The sequence below is a fragment of the Bos indicus genome, chromosome 11 (assembly GCF_029378745.1).
Source record: "Bos indicus isolate NIAB-ARS_2022 breed Sahiwal x Tharparkar chromosome 11, NIAB-ARS_B.indTharparkar_mat_pri_1.0, whole genome shotgun sequence".
Taxonomy (NCBI): domain Eukaryota; kingdom Metazoa; phylum Chordata; class Mammalia; order Artiodactyla; family Bovidae; genus Bos; species Bos indicus.
Genome location: NC_091770.1, coordinates 45640206 through 45664522, shown reverse-complemented (window position 1 = coordinate 45664522; position 24317 = coordinate 45640206). Strand labels below are relative to the sequence as shown.

Below are 24317 nucleotides of genomic sequence, written 5' to 3'. Positions count from 1 at the left end.
ATAGTTTGCAAATGAATTTTCTTATAAATTCTAAGATCAGGTGATGTGGCTATCTCCCCCCCATTTTATAAAAGGTGGAAAAGAGCCTGAAGAGTTCACTTTATTTGCCAGGACGGCCCAGCAGATGGTGATGCCTGACTCAGGGCTGCATGGGGGCTATGGGGGTGCTGACCACACAGACGCTGTGCTGGTCTCAGCGTCCCTGGACCGCGTGTGTACAATTCTAAGAAACAGGCCACTCCAGCCACTTGGAGCTTTAAATAGAGCGCTGCTGCACTTGAGGTTCCAAAATTAGGAGAGATGAAGAATTCTTCTTGGCATCCTTCCTCCAGAAAAGCAAAAACATATTCGTCCTGTGTCTGTGTGTGTTGCCGGGTAGGGGTGTCAGCTTTTCAAAAGCAAACTAGACCTCAAATGGGTAAATTTTTTGGAGGTAATGGGTGTATTTATTACCTTGTTTTGGGGATCAAGTGTATATGCATATGTCCAAACTCATCCATCTATACACATTTAATACATGTCCCTTCTAAGCGTACGTCAGTAAAGCTGAGAAATGCTGAGCCCATCCATGGCCGGATGAGAGTTCCTGTATGGACCCACTGCAGTGTGTGCCAGTCTGGAGGTTTTTTTTTTTTTGCCTACACTTTTTCTGAAGTGTAGAAAACCGCAATGAGCAGCCTGGTGGTCCAGGAACACAGTTGGAGGGTCACTGGTGGCTCCGGGGGTCCTACCTTCTCCTGTTGCGAGCCTGTCTCAGTGCAGAGAGTGGAAAAGCACCTTGAGTTTTAGGTTTCTGCTGATCAGAATTAACTTTGCTGTTGGCTATTATGGAAACTATTTGATTTCAAGATGTTGAGATGGTTATAAAATCATATTGAGTAGTATGGTATGAATTGAATGAGTAACTGATACGAAAGGTATGAATAACTGAAACCATGAAAGATCAGTTTAAGGGGAGCAGTTTTTGGTGCTGTGTTAACGAGAAAGACAGTAGCAGAAGCAGTTTTGAATGGAGGCCAGTGGCCCTCAGTGCTTGCTGAGGGGGGTGACCGTGTCTACCTGCTGGTCCCCAAGTGGGGGCCAACCCTGCATCTCACTGTGAAATGACATCTGCCTTCTGAGCCTCTTGGAGTCGACTTTGACCAACAGTCACATTGACATGTGAATTGATGGAGTTGGAGGCTCTCTGGCCTGCCCTGGCTCTCCCACCTGTGTGCAGACCTCCCCAGGCATAAGTGGGCAGGCCATGGTCAGGGGCAGCCCAGGGCAGCCCCCAGCTCACTGGGGGAAGTGGAATGCTTCATCCACAGGGGGCATTTCTGTAGAATGCTGCTTTCTTTCTGGCGCCCCCCACCCCGCAGTCCAGGACTCGGGAATGAGTGGGAAATGCAGGGAATCTGAGGACCACCCTACTCCGGCCCCCAGTCAGCCTCGCTTTGGTTGGAGGGATTGGGCATGAAGAGCCTGTGCTCTTAACCTGAGTTCTTACAGTAGATTTTGTGACGCATACAGAGATAACAGTTTGCCAACCAAGGTCTAGATAGTCAAAGCTAATGGTTTTTCCAGGGGTTGTGTACAGATGTGACACTTGGGCCATAGAGAAAGCTGAGTGCCGAAGAACTGACAGTTTTGAACTGTGGTTCTGGAGAAGACTCTTGAGAGTCCCTTGGTCATCAAGGCGATCAAACCAGTCAATCCTACAGGAAATCAGCTCTGAATATTCATTGGAAGGACTGATGCTAAACTCCAGTACTTTGGTCACCTGACAGGAGGAGCTGACTCATTGGATAAGACCCTGATGCTGGGAACGATTGAATGCAGGAGAAGGGCACAGCAGAGGATGGTTGGATGGCATCACCGACTCAGTGGACATAAGTGACTAAGTCGTCTGACTCTTTGCGACCCCATGGACTTAATTCCTAAACAATAACAGCAACAAGCAACTCAGTATCAAAAATGCATATAACCCAAGAAAAACAGGGACCAAAGATCAAAATGGATATTTGGCACCCACCCCCAGATGTGGTGGGCTTCTCTGGTGGTTCAGACAGTAAAGAATCGTCTGCCAGTGCAGGAGACTTGGGTTCAATCCCTGGGTCGGGACAATCCCCTGGAGAAGGGAATGACTACCTACTCCAGTTCTCTTGCCTGGAAAATGCTATGGACAGAGGAGCCCAGCTAGCTTCAGTCCATGGGGTTGCAAAGAGACAGACACGACAGAGCGACTGACACTTGCACTTTTTCAAAGCCCCTCTTTAACTGTCAGAAGCAGGGTTGCTCTGGACTGAGCGCAATTTCTGTGCTGCAGATGAGGCGTGGAGATGCCTCCTGGTACTGTGTCAGCATCCAGCTTTCCATCCAACCCCACATCATCTTCCCAGGCAGAACTGCCTTCCTCCTGTTCTGGCACAATAGGAGGATCTCCACTGCCTCCCAGCCTCCCTGATGCTCACATCATCAGCCTGGCCCATTTCTGTCCATCTAGTGTTAAAAGGCATTGCCCCTGTGGTATCGGATCATGGACACAGTGAGCTTTTCTGAGTTGATTCATCATCTATGCTGTCCTTCTGGACAATGAATGACTTTGTCTCCATTTGCTTTCAATTGAGTTGTTGTTCTGTTGCTTCTTGAACTGCAGGACTCTTTATATATTCTGGGAACCGGTCTTTTGTCATTATATATACTGGTTACTTTACAAGTATCCTATTTTTAAAATATTTTTTGACGTTCTTTGAAGTCTTTATTGAATTTGCTACAATATTGCTTCTGTTTTATGTTTTGGCTTTTTTGGCCTCAGAGGCATGTGGGAATCTTAGTTCTCCAACTAGGGATCAAACCTGTACCCCCTGCATTAGAAAGTGAAATCTTAACCACTGGAGCATCAAGGAAGTCCCAATTTCATCATATTTTTTCTATTTCTTTATTTTTAATTAGAGGATAATTGCTTTACAACATTGTGTTGGTTTCTGCCACACGTCAGTGTGAATCAGCCATAGGAATCCATTTATCCCCTCCCCCTTGAGCCTCTGTCCCACCTCCGTCCCCACCCCACCCCTGTAGATGGTCACAGAACACGGGATGGAGCTCCCTGAGTCACATAGCACATTCCCGCTGGCCGTCTGTTTTACGTGTGGGGTGTATACGTTTCCATGCTACCCTTTCAGTTCGTCCCACCCTCTCCTTCCCCCACTGTGTCCACAAGTCTGTTCTCTGTGTCTGTGTCTCCCTTGCTGCCCTGCAAATAGGCTCATCAGTGCCATCTTTCTAGAGTCCATATATATGGGTTAATGTACGATACTTTTTTTTATCTTTCTGACTTATTTCACTCTGTATAATAGGCTCTGGGTTCATCTACTTCATTAAAATTGACTCAAATGTGTTCCTTTTTATAGCTAATATTCCATTGTATATATGCATACCACTACTTCTTTATCCATTCATCTGTTGATGGACATCAGGTTGCTTCCTTGTCCTAGCTATTGTAAACAGTGCTTCAGTGAACTTTAAGATACATGTGTCTTTTTCAATTATGGTTTCCTCAGGGTATGTGCCGGAGAACACAATGGCACCCCACTCCAGTACTCTTGCCTGGAAAATCCCATGGATGGAGGAGCCTGGTAGGCTGCAGTCCATGGGGTCGCTGAGGGTCAGACATGGTTGAGCGACTTCACTTTCACTTTTCACTTTCATGCATTGGAGAAGGAAATGGCAACCCACTCCAGTGTTCTTGCCTGGAGAATCCCAGGGACGGGGGAGCGTGGTGGGCTGCCGTCTATGGGGTCACACAGAGTCAGACACGACTGAAGTGACTTAGCAGCAGCAGCAGGGTATGTCTAGTAGTGGGATTGCTGGGTCATATGGTAGTTTTATTCCTAGTTTTTTTAAGGAATCTCCTCCAATCTAACATCCATAGTGGCTGTATCAATTTGCATTCCCACAAACAGTGCAAGAGGGTTCCCTTTTCTCCACACCCTCTCCAGCATTCATTTGTAGATTTTTTTGGTGATGGCCATTCTGACCGGAACAAAGTGATAACCTCATTGTAGTTTTGATTTGCTTTTCTCTAATAATGAATGATGCTGAGCATCTTTTCAAGTGTTCATTAGCCATCTGTATGTCTTCTTTGGAGAAATGTCTATTTAGATCATCTGCCCACTTTTTGATTGGGTTGTTTGTTTTTCTGGTATTGAGCTGCATGAGATGCTTATATATTTTGGAGACTAATTCTTTGTCAGTTGTTCCATTTGCTATCATTTTCTCCTATTCTGAGGGATGCCTTTTCACCTTGTTTATAGTTTCTTTTGCTGTGCAAAAGCTTTTAAGTTTAATTAGGTCCCGTTTGTTTATTTTTGTTATAATTTCCATTAGTCTAGGAGGTGGGTCATAGAGGATCTTGCTGTGATTTATGTCAGAGAGTGTTCTATGTTTTCCTCTAAGAGTCTTATAGTTTCTGGCCTTACATTTAGGTCTTTAATCCATTTTGAGTTTATCTTTGAGAAAGTATTCTAATTTCATTCTTTTATACGTAGCTGTCCAGTTTTCCCAGCACCACTTATTGAAGAGGCTGTCTTTGCCCCATTGTACATTCTTGCCTCCTTTGTCAAAGATAAGGTGGTATCCATAGGTGTGTGGGTTTATCCCTGGGCTTTCTGTCTTCTTCCGTTGGTCTATATTTCTGTTTTTGTGCCAGTACCATACTGTCCGTGTGTTACATACTGATGACTGTAACTTTGTAGTGTAGTCTGAATCAGGAAGGTTGATTCCTCCTGCTCCATTCTTTCTCAAGATTGCTTTGGCTGTTCAGGATCTTTTGTGTTTCCATACAAATTGCCAGTTTCATCATATTTTGATCTGGGAGGATTGGTAATTCCCATTAGAGAATCGAGATTTATTTGAACTAGAATGATTTTTTACTGTGTCAGCTATGCATACCACTATTTATATACTTTAATGCTTTCCTATAAAAGGGAGTCTTATATTCTTACAGCTCTGCTATAAGGATTATGTGTATGCTTTGTATTGCTTCAGTGTTCAACATCCTGTTTTTAAATTTGGGGACTGTTAAGGATAAATGCAAAGTTTTCAAATCATTTTATTGACAGGTATGTCTCCAGGTCTGAGACAGCGCTTCCTCAGTAGTTTAATGAGCTTTGCTGAACTTTCATCTTTCCTTTTCTGTTGCTGCTCTTATCAGTTGTCAGAAAAAGTTGGAATTTTGCCCTTCCTTATTGATCTGTATTTCATGAATATTTATGTATATTCTGTGTATTTTCCCCCTTTTTCTCAAAGTAGCTGAATGACACAAAATTTTAAATTTTAATTGAAATTATTCCATGGCTTCCCTCATGAATGAAGAGCCCTTATTATGTAGAATAACAATGACGGTATCAAAGGTGAGTGCGAAAGTATGTGTTAGCGATTCAGTTGTGTCTGACTCTCTGCGACCCCCATGGACTGTGTAGTCCACCAAGCTCCTCTCTCCATGGGATTTCCCAGGCAAGAATACTGGAGTGGGTTGCCATCCCCTTCTCCAGGGGATCTTCCCTACCCAGGAATCAGACCTGCGTCTTCCTGCATTGCAGGCAGATTCTTTACCACCGAGCCACCAGGGAAGCCCCTATCTAAGGTGAGATTGTTTTAAATAAAGTTCCTTAATTGTGATTCTGGCTGCACATCAGGACTTAAGCACAAGAAGCAGCATCTCAGTGTCTTGTGTCCATGAGAGTTCTGGTGGTGGAAGCCACACAGCTGCTGGCAAAGAGCACCCATGCTGCTGTTCATGTGCTCTCTGGGTACACAGGCTCAGGCCCTTACAAGTGCTCGGTTTATGAGGAGACACAATCCTTGTTTGCGAGGAATCTTATTCAGCGAGAAAACAGACAATAAAAATGTACGTGAGATCCCAGTAAGTGCCAGGGAGAGAGAAAGCAGAACAGGAAAGTGTGTGTGTGTTGTGGGGGAGCAGCTGTGGGTGCAGCGGTTCTTTCAGATGAGCTGGGCGGACACTTGGTTTCATCAGGGTGGGCTGTGAATTTGGGGACGGGGGGAGGGGGCAGGGGAGGCAAGAGGAGCAGAGAGTGTGAGCTTGGAGGAAGAGCTGGCCTCGGATTGTGTTCTCCTGTGGTGGGAAGGGCACGAGGCTTGAACGGAGGAGACACAACCTACCGTTCGTCCGTTTAGGAGCATCACAGGCCACTGCTGGGGAGGCAGACTGCGAGGGTGGAGACTGACCCAGTTGGGGAGAAAAAACTGTATGGTCTGGGCCCAGGTGGGGCTGGCTTGGAGCTGGGCAGTGGAGGGTCTGACGGTGGTAAAATTTGAGAAGTATTTTGAAGGTGAACTGAACTGAAATGAAATGAATGGGGTGCATGTATTCTGCGAGACGTGCCAAGATTTTTGCCTTTTGGGCACGTGGACGGATGTTCATCTTATGCTCATGGACTCAGAGGGGGCCTGGGGAGACAGGGGGGGTGGATTTTGTGGTCACTCTTTGATTGGTTTTCTTTTGCTGTGGTTTGGTGTAGATGGTGAAGAGTTCCGTTTGGGTGAGTTGGAGAACAGTTGGAGGTGTCTCAGAGGTGGGGGAGGGGTCCACGTCTTGGGGGGCAGGGCTGGAAGCTGCACTTGGGAGCAGCTTGTTTAGAGAGGGAGCAAAAGGATAGAGTCGAGGCCCCCCAGGCAGCCTAGGTCAGAAGCTTGAGGAGGGGCCTGTGAAAGAGGAGGAGAGAAAGTGAAGTAGGGCTGGGTGCTCCAGGCAGCGGAGCAGAGGGCAGCCCTTCAATGGCTAATGGACAGTGTCTGCTGTCAGCAGGCAGGAAAGACAATCCAGGAGAGAGAAGAATGACCTAGCCAAGAGAAATGGCAGTGACCACAGGACGGGTTCCTTCTTGGAGAGCAGGGTGGGCCCCATTCAGCGCAGATGAGGCTTTCCTTCCCCAGGATCCCCTGCATCGCCTGAGGTTACCTGTTCACCTGTTCACTGTGTGGGAGAGCCCGTTATGTGCTGACAGCGGCTGCTGAGGCTGCAGCCACCCGGCCTAATGGGAAGGTCAAGGAAAGGCACTGATGATTCAAGGTTAATATGCACCTGCCTCATCACCCTTCTACAGAATGACTGATCTAGCCAGCCTCAAAGAAGACCAGGGTCATAAACAGCTTTAAAATGTTGCCAGTCCCATTTGTAATATAAACTTACATGGATGAAATATGATTTATTGAATTCAATTCAAAACAGAGACAAAAGGACCAACAAATCGAGTGTGATATTTTACCTCTAGCATATTACCCTGTAATTTCAGAAAAATACCTGTGTGCACACGTAGATACAGACGTATCCAGATATAGAGCTAGGAGCAGATAATTGGTTTAGAGAGCAACCGGTAAGAAAAGAGACTGACTACATGGGGGGGAGAAAGTCATCCTTACCTTGATGTTCAACATACATTCTGAATTAGTCCAATAAGGTAATCTACTTCAATATGGGTCTTAAGGCTTTTTCTTTATAAGAGCTCGTGCTTTCAATGCAGTCAATCAATTATAGAAATTCACTCAAATAGAGGTTTTCAGTATGACAACCCACTCCAGTATACTTTCTTAGAGAATCCCATGGACAGAGGAGCCTGGAGGGCTACAGTCCATGGGGTCACAAAGTCAGACACGACTTAGCAACTAAACAAGTAGGAAGAATATTAGCCTGGCCCCCAAAGATGTCCACATCTTCCTCCTTGGAAACCTGTGAATATGTTAGGCTATGTGGGGAAACATGGGGGGAAGGAGGTTACTGATCAGCTTATCTTGAGGGAACACCCTTGTAGGCCTTTGTGACCAGAGAGGCCCTGTGAGCAGGAGAGGAGGCAGAAGAATAAGAGAGGAGCCTGCCTGGACCAGGGCAGTGCCCAGAAGCTGGAAGACGTAAGGACCATTCTTCTCTGGACTCTCCAGAAGGGACATGGCCCTGCCCATACCTTGACTCAGCTCCAGTGAGACCCAGCTGGGACTTCTGCCCCACAGAACTGTAAGGGAATGAACTTGGGCTGTTTCAGGCCACTAAGTCTATGCAAGTGCCTACAGCAGCCCACGGAAAAAGAATGCCACAAGTAACCATGCCAAGGTCAGCCCAAACAAAAATAACACTTTCATTGTTTTCTCTCATTTATCACACTGTTTTCCCCCCTTTGTTTATTTTGCAAATACTTTAAAATAGTACACTTGCTTTAAGGAGACTCACTCAGGGAAACGGTGTCAGAAGCAACTTTAAAAGACCTAATAAATTCTTTATTAAAGTTTCAGGTTGCGTGGTAGATAAGACTTGCCAGATGCCAACTCATTTTACAGGAGTTGGCAGGAGCCTGTGATGCCCTGAGGGGAACAGAAAGGCCAGTTGGTGGCTTTCTGCAAGCGTATCACTAATTACAGCTGCTAGACTTCAACTTCAAGTAGGACATGATATAGAATCTCATGTTGCTCCAGGTCTCAGCAAGTTAATTAAGCCATGACGCGAGTCAAGGTATTACTGCTTCCCTAAGGCACAAAAATACACTACATGTAAAAGAGAAAATAAACAACAGAACGGGCTTGGCACACCTTCCTCCATGGGGACGGGCACACGGTCAAAGATTGTATTTAGTTGCTAAATTGTGTCCAACTTTGCAACCCCATGCAGCGTAGCCTGCCATGGACAGACTCCTCTGTCCATGGGATTCTCCAGGCAAGAACAGTGGAGTAGGTTGCTATTTCCTCCTCCAGGGGATCTTCCTGACCCAGGGATCAGAACCCATGTCTCCTGCCTTGGCAGGCGAATTCTTTACTGCCAAGTCACCAGGGAAGCCCAGTCATAGGAGGAGCTACTAGCATCCCCCTGGTGCCCATGGGGCTGTTTCCTGACTGTGAGCTCATCCCAGGTCTGCAGTCACCCTGTGAAGCAGAGACGATGGATCTACAGAGACACTGAATGAATGATGAAACTGGGGCTTAGAGATGTAAGATAACCTGTCCACATCCACAGGCTGGAAAGTGCCTGAGCCAGGATTCAAACCCACGAGAAGGGTCTCATCCCAAAGCCTGAGCGTCCCCCACTGTCCTCTCTTACATGCTAGTACTGGGCAGGAGATTTTGGCAGTCTGGCCCCCTGACACTAACCATCAGTGCCATAGCATGCACCGTGCTTTCATGCTGACTGTGATTCCCGTTCTGTGTGTGGGCACGGGGCTCAGAGCTGTTTTCACAAACTCCTGGAGGAGGTGGTCTTCTTGCCCCACACGACAGAAGGGCAGCTGGGCTGAGGTGTACAGCCGACTCCAACCCAGGCTTGTATGACATGAAACCTCGACCCTTAATCACGACATCACTGGGCTGCTTCCGGGGGTCTGGGTACCTCCTCGAGCGAGGCAGATACTGCTGTCTTGTCCTACAGAATGAGAGGAAGGCCAGGGGGATGCACAGAAGGCCCAGCTAAGCACATGATCCCAGATTATTGTTTTTAATGTTAATTTTTATTTGCTTGGCTGTGCTGGGTCTTAGTTGTGGGGTCTTTGATCTTCATTGTGGCAGGTGGGGTTTTTAGTTGCAGCATGTGAACTCAGGGTTGCTGCATATAGGATCTAGCTCCCCATGCATCGATCAAACCCAGACCCCTTGCACAGTGGGCAAGAAATCTTAGCCACTGGACCACCTAGGAAATCCTGAACCCCAAACTCTTTATTCAGATTTTTTGTTTGCAGTTATGACCAAGTGGTTCAGCTTGGCCCCCGAGACCCCTTTGGGAGTGTTCATGAGCATTTTGGGGTGTTGGTTGTTCTGAGAATTATGTAACCCAGCCCTAAAGCAGCAAGCTGAAGTTAACAGGCTCCTTTTTAGAGAGTCCCAGAATAGGATTGATATTATTTTAGGAGTTAGTGACAACTGCAGGGCCAAGAAAGTTTTATAACTATTCCAGTCTGTTTAGGGTTTTTTTTTTTTTTTTAATCTTTTTCCACCCAAGACTTGAAAAAGCAGCTTAGCATGTTAGATTTTCTGAGTTTCTTTAATTCAGTATAAAATAGGGTTTTTCTTGCTAATCTGTATCACTAACTCTTAAAATTGTATGACTGGTCGCATGACATGAAACATGATCTAGCTGCAAAATATTAACTTTGTGGCTCTTCTTTCTGTTGGCTATAGGTAGGTGAATACTAGCTTAGTGAATGAAGGCAAAAATTTGATTTTCTTGACCTGCCCAAGCTAGAGGGGTAAATGTACACTACACTTTGTATCTGACCTCGGTAAGTCCTAGACCACATCAGAGTCCCATTTCTGACATAAAATTTCTGTAGTCAGTTAGAAGGTACTTCCTCAGACTTCCTTCTGTTATGGCTTTTCCGTATTAGGAATTTAAGTCCATTTGTACATCTGGTTTATATTGGGGAATAATCTTATTTCAGCGCCAGCCTCTTCTTATTACACAGTTCATCCTACACTCATATCAGACTTCTCATCACTGGAAGGACTGGCTCCTCTTGGCCTCCTGGAGCAGTTTCCCAGGACCTTGGGTGGAACCCCCACTCTCGCCCCCCTATCCTTACTAACAGCTTCCTCCAGGATGCCGTCCAGCCAGCAGCCTCTACAGCCTGAATGGCCAAGGGAAGACAGAGTGGGGTCTGTGGCCTGGGTGCTGGTGGGCGGGGTGGGTAGACCTGTGCACTGACTGTGATTGGTTGTTGATGGGGGGTGTGGTTATTGTTGTGGTTGTTGATGGAGGAGTGTGGTCATTGGGGTGAGGTGGTTGATGGAGCGCTGTGATTGCTAGGGTGAGGTGGTGGTTGATGGTGGGCTGTGATCACTCACCCAAGAAGTGAGCACAGGAGCACAACCCTGGGCTCAAGTCCTGGCTCTATTGTTCAGCAAGTCACTGAATCTCTGATTGTCTCTCTTTAAAGTTCACACTTCCCCAAGAGGTGGGTGTTTGGAGATTAAACGAGCACCCTGTGCACACCAATGTCCTCCCCTAGACTGAGCACTCACTTCCAACACTCCCTGCTCCGGACCCAGGAGGAGCACCTTCAAGGAGGGCTGTCAGAGTCACCTGAGGCCTGTGATACCCTAGGGATGTTCAGCCCCCGCTCCTAGGGGTCCCAGGTGACCGATGAGGGTAGAGCCAGGCACAGCATGTTCTAGGCTCCTTTCCCTGTGATTGTCAACCTGCACTGAAACCTACCATGCCAGCCAGAGCCTAACTTACCAGCTTTTTCATGCAGTTAAATTGTACAGAAAATTTATAGATTGCTTTGACTGGTCTTGAGTGATGTGCTGTTCTTGTTAAAATCTCTCTTTAAAACAACTGTAATTTAAGACACAAACCTGGTACCCCAATAAAATACTGTCTGAACCCCATTCCTTTTACTGCTCAGGCCCCTCCCTTCACGACTGAAAAAAGAGAAATGACCTCCATGACCTTCAAAAATCAAACCTGACAGTGAGTTCAGTACATGTGGAGACACCCGTGGACTTGAGATTTTCTGAAGGTAGATAACAGTATTGCCTACAGTTTGGAAATGAGCTTTGTGTAAACTGTCTCCCTGGATATTGTGTACATTATGCATAAGGTTTATTAATCATCTCCGTCCCCAAAGGTTTGTTATCTGTAAGTCTGGAAGTTAATTCATGAAGGAGGAGAACATGTATTATTTATAAGTGTCTTTAGCATCTAGCAGCAGAGAGTATCATGTTATTTAAAAATGGGATTCATTCTTCTGTGGAGTCAGTGCGCTAGGTCCCCTCTGTCATCCTGAAGTAGCCCCTGTAAATAATGAGAACTCCTCCCTGTCAGAAAAGGAGAGGGTTTGAGTCAAGAGCCTTTCCATTATTCATGTCTTCCTAGTTTTGAGTAAATGTGTAGTCATTTAAAGGACTGAATGTTGAATTTTTCTGTTGCAAACATACTGGCCCATCTTCTACCTGAGAAGTTAGGAAATAGCTCATAACTATAGTCATTGTGGAGCTTCCCCGGTGGCTGAGTGGTAAAAAATCTTCCTGCCAATGCAGGAGATGTAGGTTTGATCCTTGGGTTGGGAAGATCCCCTGGAGGAGGAAATGGCAACCCACTCCAATATTCTTGCCTGGAGAATTACGTGGACAGAGGAGCCTGGTGGGCTATGGTTCATGGGGGTCACAAAGAGTTGGATATGACTGAAGAACTAAACAGTAACCATAGTTATTGTAGTCATTCAGATACACTTTTACTATTTGTTACTTCGAGAACTGACTTTCTGAGGTATGTAATATACTGAATTCTTTGTTGTTTTGATAAACTTTTAGTTTTGGAGTCATTTTGTATTACGGTTCACTCTTGGTATTGCACATTTGTGGGTCTTGACAAATGTGTCATGACATGTGTCCACAATAGTGGACTGTATCGTGCAAAATTGTCAGACTGCTCTAAAAATCCCTGTGTTCCACCCAGTCATCTTTCCCTCTGTCGCTGATCTTTGCAATGTCTCCATAGTTTTGCCATTTCTGGAATGTTATGTTCTTGGATTTATTGAAGAAAACATGACACTTTTTAAAGCATGATTTAGCTGATTTTACTCAGGGAAGTACTTTGAGGGACTTTTGCCATAGTTGAGAGAGACTGGGCTCACATCCACCTACAGGAGGGAAGAGGGAGGGAGTTTGTAGTCCAGGAGTGAGGGGGTAGGGAGCACAGAGAGGAAGCATCAGAGGTGAGAGGGCGTTTCTGGCTGTACTGACCTCACAGGATACCTCCTAAGAAGAGGCGTCACCTCAGGATTCTTGCTAGAATGCAGAGAGTTGATGCCTAGTCTGCGCAGAGAATTCAGAGGAGTCTGACTCAAGTTTGGTCACAGAAAGAGTCTTTGTGAGAATCACAGTCTGCAGCCTTCTCGGGTAGGCTTCTTCCACGTAGTCTTATATGCATCTGAAGTTCCTCCATGTCTTTTCATGGCTTGACAGCTCATTTCTTTTTATCACTGAGTAATATTTCACTGGGGCTTCCTTGCTGGCTCAGTTGTAAAGAATCTGCCTGCCAGTGCAGGAGACGCAGGTTCAATCTTTGGATTGGGAATATCCCCTGGAGAAGGAAATGGCAACCCATTCCAGTATTCTTGTCTGGGAAAATCTCACGGACAGAGTAGCCTCGCAGGTCTTAGTGAGTCAGACACAACTCAGGAACTAAACAACAACAATCAATAACATTCCATTATTTGTCTGGACCGTAGTTGATTTACCCATCACCTCCTGATGGACAGCTGGATGACTCCCAAATCTTGGCAGTTATGAATGAAGCCACTATAAACATCTGTGTTTCAGGTTCCAAGAATAATTTTATATTTATGGAAAAGCTGCAAAGATAGTGCAAAGCATTCCAAATATCCCCCACTCGGTTTTCTAAGTGCTAACATCTTGCCTGACCAGGGACATTTGTCAGAAGTAAGAGTTGATTAGTGGTAAACTATTGAGTAACTTCACTTTGTTGCTGTTGTTATTTAGTCACTCAGTCATGTCTGACTCTTTGTGACCCTGTGGCCTGTAGCCTACCAGGCTCCTCTGTCCATGGAATTTCCCAGGCAAGAATACTAGAGTGGGTTGCCCTTTCCTCCTCCAGGGGATCTTCTCGACCCAGGGATCAAACCCATGTCTCCTGCATTGGCAGGCAGATTCTTCACCTCTGAGTCACCAGGGAAGCCCCAGACTTCACTTGGATTTCACTATTTTCATATTTGAGGATTCAGTCCAAGATACTACTTCAGTTTGAGTGTGTCACAGGCATTAAATATGTTCAGAAAATTCAGCTTATCCTGAGAAAATGGATGGATGTAACGATGTCAGCTATAAGAATCTGGTATTACTTAACCAATGAACAGAAGATGAAATGGTTGGATGGCATCACTGACTCAATGGACATGAATTTGAGTAAACTACAGAAGGTGGTGATGAACAGGGGGGCCTGGCGTGTTGCAATCCATGGGGTCATAAAGAGTCGGACACGACTGAGTGACTGAACTGAACATATTTAATTATGGTACGGTTATTTTATGTAGAAGATTTTGGAAGGCTTTTGTTGTTTTAAGCAAAGCATACAGAGTTCCCACTGTGCAAAATTAAGATTTGCTTGATAAGGTCAAGCATTTTGTCCTTTCTAAACAAAATACTAAAGCTTGTTGAAGGAAGGTCATCTTAAGGTTTTTTCAAGACCCCAGAGACAGCCAGTTGCCGACTTGTTTTTTAAATCCTTTTATTTTGTATTGGAGTATAGCTGCTTAACAACGTTGTGATAGTTTCAGGTGAACAGCAAAGGGACTCAGCCATACATGTACATGTCTCCATTCTCCCCCAAACTCCCCTCCCATCCAGGCTGCCACATGATATTGGGCAGAGTTTCCAGTGCACTACAGTAAGTCCTTGTTGGTTATCCATTTTAAGTATAGCAGTGTGTACATGTCCATCCCACACTCCCTAACTATCCCTTCCCCCAGCCTTTCCCCTGGCCACCGTAAGTTCTCTTAAGTGTCTGAGTGTGTTTCTGTTTTGTAAGTGAGATTCATTTGTACCGTGTCCTTTGAGAGTGCACATGTAGGGGATGTCATACAGTTTCCCCTTCTCTGTCTGACTTGCCTCAGTTCGTATGATATCTTTAGGTCCATCCATGTTGCTGCAAATGGCATCACTTCATTCTTTTTGATGGTTGCCAAGTAATAAAAAGCTGTCAGGGTGTAGTTTTCCAAGTGGATGCAGTGGTGTTTGGCCAGGGCTCTAATGACTCTCTTCAAATGTTTTGCTGGCAGAAGTACTCCATGAAAGATGACAGAGGAGGTCATCGTCATAGCCAAGTGGGATTACACAGCCCAGCAGGATCAGGAGCTGGACATCAAGAAGAACGAGCGCCTGTGGCTGCTGGACGACTCCAAGACGTGGTGGCGGGTGCGCAACGCAGCCAACCGGACAGGCTATGTGCCGTCCAACTACGTGGAGAGGAAAAACAGCCTGAAGAAGGGCTCGCTGGTGAAGAACATCAAGGACACGCTTGGTGAGTGGTGGGCGTAGTGGGCCCCTGGGCTGTACCCCAGCCCAGAGGGGGAGCACTCTCAGGGCAGGGGGTGGGAGGGGTTGTCTTTTTCATTTGTGTTTGAGGAAAAAAAGGCATCTTTCTACTTGTCTTTTTTAAAAGTCTCTGGACTTTGAGATGCAGTGCAGAAATAGCCTGTCATTTCCTCAAGATGTTCAAGTTTGGAGGATTCTGTAAGCTGACCCTTCTGTGTGTTTTGAACCTCCACCTCCCCCCCTTTACATCTCAGTCTCCTGGCATCAATGTTCTGGAGGGGCCTGAGATGGGAATTAGCCCCTCCAGGCACGTCCACAGCTCTGCCCGGGTCATTCCATCCAGTCTTTTTTCCCACTAAATCCTGTGCATGGGGCCTTTGTGAGTAGAGGAGATGGTGAAAAGCACCTGGAACCTGGCGAATTGTTTCCCCCTGTTGAATTGGCGGCATTTCATACCACAATTGCTCATGGTGGCAGCTAAGGTGGGGACTCGGAGCGGGTGGTATGATGCCGAGGCCGCTGCGGTGACTCACAGGGGGCCAGCTGGGCACCTGGCTTTCTTCCCATGCGCCTGTCCCCTTCCCTGGTGTCTGGACATGAGAGAGGCCACCTGGGTCCACTGGAGTTGATGGTGTCCAGTCTCGCCTTCGTGTGGGCATCAGGCTTCCTTGCAATAGTCACGGCTGCAGAGGGAGTAAGAGTTACTTCCTGAAGGTCAGGTCTGTGGTATCTCCTTCTGTGAGCACCATATAGTGACCCCTGAGACCACTGGCTGTCACGGAAGAGTTTGCTCTTGAAATAGGTCAGTGTTATCACCCACATTACATGTCCTTGAAGTTTTCCTTTTTATTTCTAACCTGAGAATTAGTTTCATTTGAGGGAGGGGAACAGGTAGGGAAACTGAAAGGAAAATTAAGCTCTGAGTGTGGTAAGTGTTGCAAAGTATTCATCTTTCATTTTCTGCAATCTTAAAGAGTCCACTGACTTTCTTTGAAACCATGTGAAGCCTTCACCCACTGGAGAGTAATTTTGTGTCATGGGTTAGGTTATTTCCATGACTCTGGAAGAGAAATGAGACACTGGCCTGTGTGTGGATCATATCAGCTACTGTAGACTGTGCCCAATGGAGAAATTCCACTTTTCATGAGCAATCTGATTCTTTTCCATGAAAGTGACTGCATCACTTTTCCATGAAAGTGACCCCCGTTTGTCTTTTTTTCCAAGCTTGTCACTTGAAAGAAAGACTGTTGTCCTGTGTGTATAACTCTCCATTAACTGTGACCTAGAATTTCGGAAAGCATGAGTAGGTAAATACTTTAGGAGTGCCCTGAACTTGGTTTTATTTTTTCTTTTCCTCATCCACTCAAGTCCCTTTTTTTGGAGATGCTCAACATTGTTGATTTGTTTTGTCTTCTTTCTTATACTTTTTAAAAAATATATTCTGAAGATTCTAGTAAAGAATAATGTTGTTTAGTCACTAAGTCATGTTTGACTCTTTGTGACCCCATGGACTGTAGCCTGCCAGGCTCATCTGTCCATGGGATTTTCCAGGCAAGAATACTGGAATAGGTTGCCTTTTCCTCCTCCAGGGAATCTTCCCGACCCAGGGATCAAACTTGGATCTCCTGCATTTGCAGGTGGATTCTTTACCACTGAGCCATAGGGGAAGTGCAATAAAGAATGAAACATCCAGAAATGGGATGGATTGCTGGGGAGTGAAATAAGGTGAAGGTAGCCCTCCAAGTTACCCACAAATCCCCTTGAACAGCTTGTCCTTCCTCCCTTCAGCTTTTAGAACGAGAAGACAGCTGAGCTGTGAAGCACATCTGTGCTCGGGTTCAATTTTTCAGGAGCCGTGGTCAGTCTCTGGGACTCCCAGGACTCAGGGGGCATCACTCAGCCAGCTTGTCCACGTGTGGAGTGCCAGGTTTTCTCCCCCGCCCCAACAGATGGCCACCCAGCTCTGCAGGCTCATGTCTCCTTCCACGGAGCCAGCCAGTTCCATTTTGGGAGAACACAGATTGCTAGAAAGCTCTTCCTTAAATAGAATCAACATTCGCTCCTCTGTAACTCTCTCCGTGCAGCTCTCCTTGGCACTTGAGAGCTGTGCTGGGGAACCGTGCTCCTTTTCTGGGGACTGACCACCCTTCTCCACCCTTCCTCCCCCGTCAGGCCTTGGAAACGTTTGCGCCAACCGTTATTTACTGTAGAAACACCAACAAAGTTATGTTCTGAACATCCGTATCAATCCACAGCAGTTAATGTTTATAGTCTAAGCAGTGGTCCTCAACCTTTTTGGCACCAGGGACTGTTTTCGTGGAAGACAGTTTTTCCACCGACTAGAGGGGAGAGGATGGTTCCAGGATGATTCGAACACATTACATTTATTGTGCACTTTATTTCTATCATTCTTACATCATCTCCACCTCAGATCATTAGACGTTAGATACCCGAGATTGGGGACCCCCGCTCTAAAGGGTCATGGGGTTCAGTATTCCCATCGCCTGGGAGAAACGCCCCCCTTCGTGGTTGGTCTTTTTCGCTTTGATGTGTTTACCCTGCTCACCCAAAGCCTTGCTTTTCTTGGACAAAGAGACCTTGTTGTCTTGGCTTGAGTCCTCCATCGGCCCCTCAAGCAGTGTCACTGAAAAGGGAGGCACCCGACAAGAGGTGGAGTGACTTATCTCTCCATCATCAGACCTGATGTGGCATCAGTGTTGAGAAGGAAGGTGCGAAGACTTTCCCCATCCTCTCCTGCCTCCCGCTGGTCTTTGGAGCTAAGCCTTCCAAGGCTTCCAGTTTAAATCGCTGTGACCTGCGTGCTGTTGGAATTCCAGTGTGATCCTAGATGGATTACAGAGCCAGTGGATTTTCTCTCCACCATGCATCAGAAATAGTGAAAACAGGCTCAGAAACCACACCACATGTGTCAACCTTCTAATAGCTACTCATGACATCATCCATGTTTGTGATTCTCCTGCTATAGTTAAAGCCAGATTAAGATTTCCCCGGCAGACACCTGGCTTGGCACAAAACAGCACAGACTTCCCAGCAAAGTCCCTGTGTACCACATGCGTGGTGACATCTCTGGTTGCAGACAACTGATCCACAGAGCCTCTCTGGCTTTTTAACATTCCCGCACTGGGTTGAGGTTGGTCGCCACTTTAATTCAGTCGCTTCTCATCCTTTGTTAGGCAGAAAGCAGTGTGTGTAGGCATGCTCAGTCGTGTCCAGTCTTTGCAACCCATGGACTGTAGCCTGCCAGGCTCCTCTGTCCATGGCATTTTCCAGGCAAGAATACTAGGTTGCCACGCCCTCCTTCAGGGGATCTTCCCGACCCAGGGATCAAACCTGAGTCTCTTCTGTCTCCTTCATTGGCAGGCAGACTCTTTATCATTAGTGCCACTTGGGAAGCCCCTAGACAAAAAGCAGAGCCTTCCCCCCGAAGAGCTCTCTGTTAGGAAACAGATAACATTCTTTCTTTTCTTTTAATAATTTATAGTTAAGTAAAACAACATGAGCACTTCTTTGCATACAGGCAGTGCATTGATGCATACATGCAACCATAGATCTCTCGTATTCAGCTCATGATCATGAACAGTCAAAGAGAACTTTTCCACTGATAACAAGGAGCCGTCCTTATGAATTGCTTCTCCTGGCAGAGTGCAGGTAATGTTTTAAAGGCTCAGCACATCCCTGGGCTCCGACCTGGCCTTGGTATTTCCATGACCTGACTCATAAAACCATGCAGGTGAGGTGTTGTCAAGCCATGTGCTAAATCTTCTTGGCTGGGGAGGTATTTTATTGAAGAGCTATCTTTCTTGCTACTTCTCGAGAGTAGCTGGACCCTGCTGCAGTCCCAAAGGTTAGCTGTCTTCTCAGTGGTCACCTTAGGCCCAGGTACTGACCAGGCTGCCTATAGAACCACGGCTCCATTATAACCTGTTAGTAGCCACCAGTGGAAGGTTGGCTCCAAGGCCCACATGTCCACTGCTGACTACCTCCCACGGTGTCTTGAACCAGCAGTGGGCTGCCACCAGGGCTGTTCCTTAGCCTTGGCCTCTATGTGACCTGACCTGAGGCCAGTTAGTCACCTGCCGGTGGTTAGCACCAAGACTCCACCTCTCTGAGTTCATGCCAGACCCGGGAGCAGAGAGAGGCTGCTGAAGGACCACTGCTCACTCTCTGAAGTACACCTTGTGCTGTCTGGGTTGAGGCTTGTGGTTGGACAGGGACTGGTCCCGGGAGTGAAATTCCCAGGTTCCTCAAAGTGTATCCATGTGGGGTTGACTGAGCGACTTACTTCTGCAAGAAAAGGCACAGATGGGACAACTTGGGATTTTTTTTAAAAACTTTTTTATTTTATATTGGAGTATAACAGATTAACAGTGTTGTGGTAGTTTCAGGTGAAGAGCAGTGGGACTCAGTCGTACATGTACATGTATGCATTCTCCTCCTAACTCTCCTCCCATCCAGGCTGCCACATAACATTGAGCAGAGTTCTCTGTGCTGTATGTAGGTAAATTTGTTTGTTTGTTTTTTTAACCAACTCGAATATCAGGATTTAACTGGGTGGGCATTTGACAGGACTTTATAGCAAAGATAGGCAGCCAGGATGTTAAAAGGAAATTCTAGTGGTATGAGGTTCTCTATTTTAGAGATGAAAAACCAGGGTCTTATTCATAAAGCTTGAGTGGTGTGTGAGTATGACAGTGAACATGTGTTGGTGTTAAGGCCCTGGTTTTGATGGCAGAGTTGTGTTGAGGAGGAGGCTGTCTGTGTGTGTGGAAATGCACACCAGGTATTGAGGTAATGGGACAGGATACCGGCAGCTTGCTCTCAGACAGCTCAGGGAAACAGATATCCTTTGTGCTGTTCTTACAACTTTACCAAACATTAAACCAAATGGACAGATATAAAGTGGCCTAGGTTCTATTCCTGGGTCCGGAAGATCCCCTGGAGAAGGAAATGGCAGCTCACTCCAGTATTCTTGCCTGGAAAACCCCATGGACAGAGGAGCCTGGCAGGCTGCAGTCCATGGGTCGCAAGAGTGAGTTGGACATGACTGAGTGACTAAACCACCATCACCATTCAGAGATCAGAGGATCACCGAGCACCTGCTGAGATCAGACCTGAAAACGAGGCTGCCACTGGGCGTGAACGTGCCAACTGAATCTTCCCCAGAACATCCCCAGGCCGTGGCTCAGGACTTTCTGTAATCATCCAGCAGTCCTTTGTGGGTCTGCAGCAGGCAGGGGAGGAAATCTTGCTTCTTGCTGGACCAGTCCAGGCTGCTTCAGCCAGTTCAATAAACACATCTTTGTTACAACAGAGACAGGAGAGAAAGACGGTCAGAAAGCACCTCGGGGCCCCACCTCTGTGATGCTGCGGCCTTGGGCTGCCCTTTCGGGCCCCACAGGTCTGTGGGTCTCTGCTGTAGTCACAAACATCCATGGCAGGTCTGACCAGGGCAGGCAGCAGGCAATCTGTCCAGATGAGCCCAGGGCAAGGAATGCCACGGTCCGTGATTATCTCAGGCTGATCTGGAGTTGTTCCTCCTTCTCTGTCCCTTGGAAGTCCCTCTAAGCTCCTTGATTCCTGCTGAGTCACCTCTGGGAACAATAGCCCAAGGCTTTGAGATGAGTGTCGTTGTGCTGTGGGGCCAGCCCTGTGTCCTTGTGCATGTCAGGAGTGAAGCCCAGTGGGACGGAAGAAGGGGTAGCGCTCAGCCCCTGGGTCTTGAGTGTGGGTGGACCGGAGGAACTACCCTGGCCCGGATGCGTGGGGCTCATTGGAACAGTGGTGCTGTCCCCCGTGGGCCACTGGAAAGGACTGGACAGTGCCCCTCGGCTCCTCTTTTATCCTTCTAGAAGCATTGGTGCATCCAGTCACTCCTGGCCCCACCTGCAAGGCTGTGTTGGTTTTCTCCCACCCGTGCTGTGCCCTGGGACTGTAGAGGACTAGCTACTTCATGAGCATCCTTTACTCTTGGCCCCGAGGGACTCACTTATCAATAACTAACCCGGTTCCTTTAATGTTGAGGGGAGCGGGAGCTATTAATGAAAATGATTGAGAAGCCAAATGTCCCAGGAGTACACCTCTTCCCTTTCTGTAAATTGATTTCCATTTTGGCAGCAGTCTCTTTGGCAGCAAGCACATTCTCTTGTCTTTGCCATTCACAGGCTTTTGGTATGACATGATTTCCGTACTCAGGTAGCCCTCAGAATTGTCATCTCTTTCAAAGCCTGTCTTTTATCAAACTGTTCATTGAAGGAAGGCATACTTATTTAAAAAATTTTTGGAAAATAGGATAAAACAGAAATCACTTGTGATCTTATCACCCAGAAGTAATGACTTTTGGCGTTTCCATTTGTTGGCTCAGTATACATGTAGAATCAGAATAAGATTGCGGAGGGGACTTCCTGCTGGAGTCAGTACCGGCTGTCACCAGGCAGTTGGTGCTCAAGTATCTGCCCTTTCTGCCAAAGCCTGATTTCAACACATGCTAGAAAGGAGGTTTACTATATGAGTTTGGTCTCCTTGCTTGGTCAGTGGTCAGGATGCTCAGTGTTTTTGTATTTTCTATAAACAACCTAAGAGGAGAAGCTCATTCTTTACATTTGTCTTATACGTAGTTTGGTTTTCTAGGTTGAATGTCCATAAAGGATAAGAAAATTACTGATAGTCTTTCTACATGTCATTTAAACATAACTTCCTAAATGAAGTCACCATCTAAGGAACCAGTACAAAAAAGTACTTTTTTTTTTTTTTTTCATTTCAAAAAAGTACAAAACCAAACCACTCCCCTGATGCTGAAGCTCCACTACTTTGGCCACCTGATGCAAAGAGCCGACTCGTTGGAAAAGACCCTCAATCTGGGGAAGATTGAAGGCAAAAGAAGAAGAGGGCGACAGAGGATGAGATGGTTGGATGGCATCACAGACTCAATGCACATGAGTTTGAGCAAGCTCCGGGAGATGGTGAAGGACAGGGGAGTCTGGTATGCTGATGTTCATGGGGTCACAAAGAGTCAGACATGACTGAGGGACTGAACAACAACAAGCCACCCCCTGAGTTTGTATGTAGCGCATGCAAAGAATATTGAGAGAGATCAGTTTGATTTTAAACATCCAGCTTCTCTAATTATCTCTTTACCATGTTATAGCAAGGACTCTGGGTTTTCAGAGCCACTTTTAACACTTGAGGTTTACCTCTTCAGTCTCTGCCGTATAATCTATACAGTTGTGCGAACCTGAATTACATATAACATGCCATAATTTAGAACTCTCTAGCTTTCTGTCTCACGAGATCATTCACAGTACAGACGACCTGCCAAATGCAGTGCCCACAGACAGTGGAGACGTCTACAGAAACTGTGGTGCCAGCACCCAAAATAAACTTGGATTTGTTTCCGTATATCATGAGCGTCCAAGTATTTAGAACAAAAAATGTAAAACAACTCACAACAGATCAGTGGGTGGATAATTAGAGAGAAAATAGAGACAGATTGTTCAGAAGAATGCTAATGGGAGAAAAGCCAGGAGGGGCCATGGGAAGGAGGAGGGGCTGCCCCCTCGAGAAGCCGAGGAGAAGCAGGTGTGCGGTGACATGGGGGTTGTGAAACCAGATGCGTCATCCCCTGGCCCCTTGTGCCCCAAGGAAGGACGAGGACAGCAGGTAAGGTATTTCCCAGCAACTGGCACCTAAGTTGCTTCTTATTAAAATAATCATTTTTCTACAGAACACCCTTTCTTGACTCAAGTTACTCAAATGGGAGCCTTCAGTTATAGAAGAAACGTAGACTAAAAATGCTGAGAGTTTAAGTAAAGCCTTCTTGCCGTGTTTCTAACTGTGCTTCCCCATATGGCCTGGCTCATTTTTAGACCCCATGCATATGTCTCAAACGTTCCTTTCCCCGATTACACATTCACGCCTGTTCCCAGGAGCCAGTGTGGGTGCGGGGAACATTGTTCAGGGTGGGTGCCATGGAGCTGACTGCAGAGCCCCTCAGGCTGCTGGCCAAGCAGGCTCCTTCTCTCCTGCACCCCCACCCTATGCCCACCACAGCTCTAGGTACAGGAGGGCAAGTGGGCATCTGGAGAGCTCCTGCTGACCTGAGCTGGCCAGGGTCTGACTGTCAGGCATCAGTGATTTTGGGTAGGCGGGATGTTCCTTTGCTCCTCACCAAGCACTTGTTCACATCATCTTTGTCTCCAAGTCATTCCCTGATCTCTCCAGGCTGCTGTCGCTTTTTCTCAACTCTCAGCTTCCTTTCTCTGCTTCTGAACTCATGGATTCTGTGAGCGTCTGGATTGTCCCAGTGGTTCTCACAGCTGGGAAGCCTCTGGAGGTCACATCTTGGGGAGTGTTCAAGCTGGGGCTGTGCCTACGTTTCCTCCTGGAAGCCAGCTGTCCTGGAGTAGCTGCTGGCAGGGAACCTTCATCTATTTTGTATTTTTGATTTTTCAGGAGCAAAACAGAAGCAAAACAGTTGAGGGTCTGACTTGGGAAATTTACAAGTGGGCATTTATAGTGGAGCGTGAATTGGTGGTGAAGTGGTCGAGGTGTCTTTCTGCAGTGATGTGAGGTAATGGTCCTGTCATATTAGCCCATGTGTTCAGCCAAACTCTAGTGACAAGAGTTGGCTGTAAGAACCAGATGGACCACTTACAGTTCTTCTGTGGTTGTTTCTTATAGCCTAGTATGTACAGTTGAGTTTGAAAAGTGAGGTTCATTTGACAGCTTGGTGTCTCTGTAGAATCCTGGCAAGACCCTGGAGATGACCTGGCCCAGAGCTCTTCTGTGACCATCAGGCAGGTTGACATACTTGTCCCGGGTAACAAAGTGCTTCGTGGCACAGCTGGGAGCAGCCCAGGGCCAGGGTGGGTGGCGGGAATTGGGGTCTGGAGCCCAGCCCCTTAAGACCTCTCTTGGAGCCTGCATGTGCCTCGTCACCAGCGTGTGCCTCGTCCAGAGTGGCATGTGGTCCTAGAGCCTTGGGAGATGGAGTATCTCTTTTACTCCCTCCCTGAAGGCCCACTTTGCACTGAGGAGCATCTTCTCCTGGGACACTTCAGAGGGGCCCTCGTGTCTCAGCAGCTCCCAACCCAGCAGGCAGGACTGGTCAGCTGTGCACCCCCCACCACCCAGTCCCACAGGAGCATTTTAGGGAAAAACAGACACATGCACATCTCTGGAGAAAGCACCATCTGTTGTTTTCTCCATTGGACCTTTGTCCTCACCCAGAAAGGAAAACAACGTATGGACTGATAATAGCAGTAAAC

At 46.8% G+C, this 24317-nt stretch overlaps 1 protein-coding gene across 4 annotated transcripts in view; it reads left to right on the top strand.

The window, feature by feature from the left end:
- The window catches only part of NCK2 (NCK adaptor protein 2), a 115160-nt gene that overhangs the window by 73484 nt on the left and 17359 nt on the right, over positions 1–24317 (top strand). For 2 of the 4 annotated variants that reach the window (XM_070798768.1, XM_070798766.1), the window contains exons 3-4: positions 14778–15019; positions 21820–22033. In XM_070798768.1, the coding sequence (XP_070654869.1) occupies positions 14794–15019; positions 21820–22033 (440 nt within the window). In that variant the 5' untranslated portion in view covers positions 14778–14793. Of the gene's footprint in view, positions 1–11384; positions 11499–14777; positions 15020–21819; positions 22034–24317 lie in introns of all 4 variants that reach the window. The other 2 variants (XM_070798769.1, XM_070798770.1) reach the window with 2 other exon arrangements.